The sequence below is a fragment of the Cucurbita pepo genome, chromosome LG14 (assembly GCF_002806865.2).
Source record: "Cucurbita pepo subsp. pepo cultivar mu-cu-16 chromosome LG14, ASM280686v2, whole genome shotgun sequence".
Lineage (NCBI taxonomy): Eukaryota > Viridiplantae > Streptophyta > Magnoliopsida > Cucurbitales > Cucurbitaceae > Cucurbita > Cucurbita pepo.
The window spans coordinates 1,803,621-1,810,921 of record NC_036651.1 but is presented as its reverse complement, the minus strand read 5'-3'; the positions used below and the strand labels follow the sequence as shown (position 1 = coordinate 1,810,921).

At 35.5% G+C, this 7,301-nt stretch overlaps 1 protein-coding gene across 8 annotated transcripts; it reads left to right on the top strand.

Annotated features, from left to right (window-relative positions):
• The first annotated feature begins 546 nt into the window (after positions 1-546).
• Positions 547-6,838, top strand: LOC111809625 (pentatricopeptide repeat-containing protein At3g24000, mitochondrial). 8 transcript variants are annotated; one of them, XR_002817259.1, is made up of 5 exons: positions 557-677; positions 1,717-1,798; positions 2,034-2,112; positions 2,253-6,135; positions 6,587-6,838. XR_002817259.1 is itself a non-coding variant. In XM_023695979.1 (4 exons), exons 1-4 carry the CDS (start codon positions 638-640, stop codon positions 5,292-5,294), a joined length of 3,243 nt encoding a protein of 1,080 aa, XP_023551747.1. In that variant the 5' UTR covers positions 557-637; the 3' UTR covers positions 5,295-6,401. The 8 variants fall into 8 exon arrangements, 2 of the variants coding, with proteins under 2 accessions (XP_023551748.1, XP_023551747.1); XR_002817264.1 differs by lacking the exon at positions 6,587-6,838 and having other exon boundaries at positions 2,253-5,354; positions 5,499-6,401; XR_002817263.1 differs by lacking the exon at positions 6,587-6,838 and having other exon boundaries at positions 2,253-5,354; positions 5,453-6,401.
• The last annotated feature ends 463 nt before the right edge of the window (positions 6,839-7,301 follow it).

The following is a 7,301-nucleotide window of genomic DNA, read 5'->3' as shown; positions in this document are numbered from 1 at the left end:
ATATTAAAATTTGTAATAATTAAAAATAATGAAAATGAATAATTTTTGGCTCATTCAAATTAAAGTCAAAAAATGGGTGCAAATAGTCAAATTTCAAAGTCAACAACTACCCATTTAAAAAGAAATTGTAGAAAAAAAGAAAAAAAAAAACCCTAAAAAGAAGGAATGTGTGATCATGTGACGTAAATAAAATTCCGCTAAATTAATAATTTTAAATTTTTAAAAATTTCAATAATAATCTTAAACTAAAAAAATTCAATAATATTAATTTTGGATAGAAACCGTTAATATTTTATTTAAAAAATAATTTTAAAATATAATCAAAAATATTTTTGAGTTTTTAAAATTTTCATTAATAATTTTAATTTTTTTATAAACACTTTTAAAATGTTTTTAAAAATTTAATGAATACTTTTACTATTAGCACGCATTTAAAAAAATATTCATAAATTTTGTAATTAATATTTTTGAAAATTAAAATTTTAAAAATCATTAAAAGAAAAAAAAAAGTTTATTGAAATGTATTTGTTTTACCTTTCATGATGGTTCAGTCATCTTCTACAATCAGATTCCCGCCCCCTCCCCCCGCGCAAAAGAAAACCCTGTTCATCAAGCTTGCAACCTTTCCTCCTTGCTGATGCTTCCCTTCAATCAGACTGCATCTCGGCTCCGTCCAAGTGAGTTACTCGTTCTCTCCATATTCAATAGCTTCTGTACAATTCGGACATGGACTCTGTTTGGAGTTTTCTTTTTAGTTTTAGCGTGGATACTTCAATTGAGTTTACTAGAAAATGAATCAGATTCTTTTAGTTAGGGCTATTTTGTATCAAGGATTAGTCGGAAACTGTAAAAATCTGTGTGTTGTTTAACGGGAAGAAGAAAGAGGAGGAACCTGAATTCTTTTGCGTATTTGGTGCCCATTTATTTTATCCATTTTTTTTAGGAATAACAAGGTAGGAGAAGTGGGGTTCAAAAATTGCAATGTTACTCTAGAACTTTCATAAATGTTTGTAAACTATCTTTTTGAGTAGAAGTTCTTTAACATTTTGAATAGATTTCGGAATCTGGAATGGCATGTCAGTGACCTAAAATGGAAATTTGGATTGCCATGTCAATCTAGATCACTATCGCACTATTCTAGGTCTCAATTTTCATTCGAAATTCTAAACGATTTTTCCGTGAGGGGTAGCTTTCAAAAGTGTATGAAAGGTTTTGAAAATTATGCTCTGACAAATAATGCAGAAAATTAAGCTCAAATGGATGAATGTATAGTATTGATCATTTGAATTAATCTCCCCAAACTTACCAAATTGAGCAAAAACATCTAGCTCTGGCATTGGCTTTCTTAAAATCCCAATAATTTCCTACCCAACGTTTGTTTTGTTATCCACTGAACATCATTGGGAGTGTTCTTTTTGAACAACTCTTCAATCTGAGGTCTAATGAAAGGGAAAAATGGTATCTAACTCTCTAAGTTTCAATTTGATCAAATAGAAAGTTGAGTGTAGAATTGACACACTTTCAAGTTTAAGGGTAAAAAGTTTAAAACATAATGAAGGAAGAACTCGGTTTTCTTTTATTTCTTCATCTACCAGCTCTTTTTGTTTCAATACTTAGCCTTGTCTATCTGTAGCCAGGGATGATTGGTTCTTTTATTTGTTGTTATGACTGATTAAATTCTTTTCTTTTTCCGTCCCTTTTCTTCTCCAATCTTAGGTATCTTGAAGTATAGCAATAAAGGAAGATTTTTTGGGTTGTTGCAATTTATTACTGATTTTGGGGTCAACTTAGCAAGAAGGTTAGATCAAATAACCAGTCTTATAGCATATATAGGATCAGTAATACAAGATACAGTCAGATGTCAACCAAACTTAAGAAGGATACCTGAAATCTAAAGATAAGATCAAATTCAAATTTAGGTAACCAGCCAACATAGACTTTTATGTGTAGATGTATATATTTACAAGACGAAAGAATTGATCTGGGGAATTTCTTTGGTAACTTGGATTTGATTGAAGTTCATTTTTGTGTAGATTTCACGGAGCACTATCAGAACCTCAAAATGGAAGAAGTGGTCAAGTACATGCTAGCAAGTTTAGCCATTTTTCCCAGGTCTACACCAATGCCTATAACTTATATATTGAACTTTCTAAAGTCAAATATTTCAATTTGACTTCTCTGTAAATTGGTATTTTTCGTTTGTTGTTGTAATTAATTTGATTAGATTTCATTTTGTGGAATCTTAATGGCAGCCTGCCCTTAATTTGCCCACTTCAATCACTTGGAATACAGAAGGGGGAGAGCAAGCCAACGACTTGTTTTTATCACTTTCTAACCACCCAAATACAGAAGTTTCATGCTTTTCTCAAAAGGGTTATTCTCTAATCACAGAAGAAATTGTTGGCAGAACAGTTCATGCCATTTGCTTAAAGAGTTTGGTGAGGTTGAGTGTGTTCCAGACCAATACATTGATCAGTATGTATTCAAAGCTTGGTCGTATAAAATATGCTCGGTTAGTGTTTGATGAAATGCCTGAGAGAAATGAAGCTTCTTGGAATAGTATGATGTCAGGTTATGTTCGAGTGGGCTCATACGTGGAAGCAGTATTGTTCTTTCGAGATATTTGTGGGATCGGCATTAAACCAAGTGGATTTGTGATCGCGAGTTTAGTCACTGCTTGTAATAAGTCCTCTTGTATGGCCAATGAAGGTTTCCAACTTCATGGTTTTGCATTTAAATGTGGTTTGATATATGATGTTTTCGTAGGTACTTCTTTTGTGCACTTTTATGGTAGCTATGGGATTGTCTCTAACGCTCAAAAGATGTTCAATGAGATGCCTGATAGGAATGTGGTCTCTTGGACTTCTTTGATGGTTTCATATTCAGATAACGGAAGTAAGGAGGAAGTGATAAATACTTATAAACGTATGCGGCGTGAAGGAATATGCTGCAATGAAAACAATATAGCTTTAGTAATTAGTTCTTGTGGGTTTCTTGTGGATGTACTGTTGGGTCATCAACTTCTTGGACATGTCTTAAAGTTTGGATTAGAGACTAAAGTTTCTGCTGCTAACTCTCTTATATCCATGTTCGGTGGTTGTGGTGACATTGACGAGGCTTGCAGTATTTTCAATGAGATGAATGATAGAGACACAATCTCATGGAATTCCATCATTTCTGCGAATGCGCAAAATGCACTACATGAAGAATCATTTAGGTATTTTTACTGGATGCGCTCGATCCATGAAGAGATAAATGATACAACACTTTCTATTTTGTTATCAATTTGTGGCTCTTTAGATTATTTGAAGTGGGGAAAAGGGGTTCACGGTCTAGTAGTGAAATATGGACTAGAACCTAATATTTGTCTTTCCAACACTCTTTTAAGCATGTATTCTGATGCTGGAAGATCTGAAGATGCAGAAATGATCTTTAGAAGAATGCCAGAAAGGGATGTAATCTCATGGAATTCCATGTTAGCATGCTATGCTCAGGATGGAAGGTTCCTGTGTGCCTTAAATGTTTTTGCTGAGATGCTTTGGATGAAAAAGGAGATTAATTATGTGACATTTACAAGTGCATTGGCTGCCTGTTTAGATCCTGAATTCCTTACCGAAGGGAAAATTCTCCACGGTTCTGTCATCGTTCTGGGTCTGCAAGATGATTTGATCATTGGAAACACATTAATTACATTTTATGGGAAGTGCCATAAGATGGCTGAGGCGAAAAAGTTATTACAGAGGATGCCCAAGCATGACAAAGTAACTTGGAATGCACTTATAGGTGGTTTTGCTGATAATGCAGAACCGAATGAGGCAGTAGCAGCTTTCAAATTGATGAGGGAAGGGGGTACGTGCGGTGTTGACTATATTACCATTGTAAATACGCTCGGTTCTTGTTTGACTAATGAGGATCTGATCAAATATGGGAGGCCCATTCATGCGCATACAGCTGTGACAGGATTTGATCTGGATCAGCATGTCCAAAGTTCCCTTATCACAATGTATGCAAAATGTGGTGACCTTCACTCTAGTAGCTATATCTTTGATAAATTGGTGTTTAAAACTTCTAGTGTGTGGAATGCCATCATTACTGCAAATGCTCGTTATGGATTCGGAGAAGAGGCTTTGAAACTTGTAGTAAGGATGAGACGTGCTGGAATTGAATTTGATCAGTTCAACTTCTCCGCTGCAATTTCAGTCGCTGCCGATTTGGCTATGTTGGAGGAAGGCCAACAGCTTCATGGATCAACGCTTAAACTAGGATTCGAATGTGATCATTTTGTCATAAATGCTGCTATGGATATGTATGGTAAGTGTGGGGAACTGGACGATGCTTTAAAAATACTTCCCCGGCCAACCGATAGGTCACGCTTGTCATGGAATACATTGATATCAGTTTTTGCCAGACATGGACATTTTCATAAGGCTAGGGAAACTTTTCATGAGATGCTAAAACTAGGTATAAAACCTGATCATGTATCATTTATATGTCTTCTTTCCGCATGTAGTCATGGGGGGTTAGTCGACGAGGGTCTTGCATATTATGCTTCAATGACTTCTGAATATGGAATTCAACCTGGAATTGAACATTGTGTGTGCATGATTGATCTTCTTGGAAGATCAGGAAGGCTTGTTGAAGCTGAAGCTTTTATTGCAGATATGCCAATACCACCTAATGATCTTGTTTGGCGGAGTCTTTTGGCTTCTTGCAGAATATATTGCAATCTAGACCTTGGAAGAAAGGCTGCAGAGAACCTTCTTGAGTTGGATCCATCTGATGATTCAGCTTATGTTCTTTACTCGAATGTCTTCGCAACAATTGGCAGATGGAAAGATGTCGAAGACGTGCGGGGGCAAATGGGTGCACGCAAAATTCAAAAGAAGCCTGCACATAGCTGGGTCAAATGGAAGGGAAATATCAGCATATTTGGAATGGGAGACCAAACACATTCACAAACGGACCAGATCAATGACAAGTTGTTAGAACTTATGAAAATGGTTAGAGAAGCTGGTTATGTTCCTGATACAAGCTACTCACTGCAGGACACAGATGAAGAACAGAAGGAGCATAATATGTGGAACCATAGCGAAAGAATTGCTCTTGCTTTTGGATTGATCAATGTTCCAGAAGGTACTACTGTTCGGATTTTCAAGAATCTTCGTGTTTGTGGTGACTGCCATTCTTTCTTCAAGTTTGTCAGTGGAATCCTTGGGCGAAAGATTGTATTGAGGGACCCATATCGGTTTCATCACTTCACTGATGGAAATTGTTCCTGTTCCGACTATTGGTAGTGAAGTTACTCATAACCTGATCAATTTCTGACTTCTCCAAGGATCGAGAAGGAGATACAGGTGACCACTAGAATCATCCAAATTTAAAAATCAATGACAACTTAAAATTCTTGATAGCTTAGGCCCATTTGATAGCCATCTTTGTAGAAATCCTTCAGATTTTGAACAAAAATCGTGACTTAGAATGATGTGATGGTGATCTAGAAGGATGGTGTGATGATCCAAGTTTTTTTTCCACTATCCGAAGTCTCTCAAATTTTGTTCGAAATACCGGAAGGGTTCTACTTTGAGAGTAAGCTTGAAACGTTTGTGAAAGATCAAGGTAATATTGAAATTTTGGAAAGAATATGGGCAAAGTTTAAAGGACAAACCTTTAGTTGATGTATGTTTGGATGATTTTTTTATTTTTTCCCCTATTTTTTTCATCTGTTCCCCTGATAGATGTGTGTAGGCAAAAGCAAAACCTTGAAAAGCAGGAGAGAAGAACGGTGGCATTATGTGGTGATCGGTTCTTGGCTATGTCTATCAAGAAGAGGTAACTATTTATTAGTCCAAAGGGATTTAGAATATCAGTGGTTCTTTCAAATTTTCAATTCTTTGTAGCTGTCTCATGACTTTCAATGTTCCTTCATAATAAAGTTCATGAAAAGAGAACATTGTGCCTACTACTTTAACTTTCCTTCAACTTTCAATTTTCTTATTGATATCTTGGTTTCATTTAAGTGGTTGTGAGAATATTTCAGGGGGAAAAATACATGTTTAGTCCCAGACACGTACTCGAGGAGATCGAACAACAACGGTAAAAAGAGAATTGTCGGGGTGTTTGATTATGATGATACAGGTAATTCAATAGAAAATATTTGATGTATGGTGTAGAGCACGTTTAAAAGTAGAGAGTTTAGGTGCATTTAGTTAGTCTTTGGTTGATACATTTTTGTTTTGGGAGAGAGAATGTGAGATCCCACGTTGGTTGGAGAGGGGAACGAATCATTCCTTATAAGGGTGTGGAAACCTGTCTTTAACGGACGGGTTTGAAAATCGTGAGGCTGACGGCGATATGTAATGGGCCAAAGCGGATAATATCTGTTAGCGGTGGGCTTGAGTTTTTACAAACAGTATCAGAGCCAAACATCGGGCAGTATGCTAGCAAGGACACTGGCCCCCAAGGGAGTGGATTGAAAGATCTCACACTGGTCGGAGAGGGGAACAGAGCATTCCTTATAAGGGTGTGGAAACTTCTTCCTAATAGACACGTTTTAAAACTGTGAAGTTGACGATACAGGCCAAAACAGATAAGCTCTAAACTACCGCTTTGAGTTCGTTGAGGAAGTTGTTGCTAAGGAGAAAATGGAGGGAAAGATTGAAGCATTAGAAGAAAATTACTAGCATTGAAATAAAACTATGCCACTCTTCTGCTTGCCTTTGTATTCCTTTCAATCTCTCTCTCTCTCTCGACGAAAGTTCGGTTTCTTGGAAAACGTCGTTGACTTTCAATGTCTTGTGACTTAATGCCTTTATGTGATGCAAATTAGCAGGATTTCATACATCAGTTGCCACAATCATTCTAAGAACTCGACTTTAATGACTTTAATGACGTGCAAGATAAAACATACCAAATTCAGGACTCTAAAAGATAATGCTAAGATACAAAAATGTGGTGAATTTGGGAAACTTAGGCTTTGCACATGATTCAACCGTTCTTGGATGATTTTCCCTTATTAAGACGTTATTAAGCTTTTAGGAGAAGAATAAATTTATTTTTGTAATGTTTAGCTGATTTTTACTAATAAATTTTGAACTTTACATTTATATATTAATTTTCACTCTAAATTTTGCTAAATTGCCTACCAATTTTAAGTTTAATTAATATATAATGTCTTAATTTAAGTTTAATTAATATATTAATTAGACATTAAATGCCATTTAAATCTTAGTAATTTTACACCTTTTAAATTTTAATTTTTTTTAATAGGTTGAAATCTATTAATTTGGTGTCCAAATAAAACA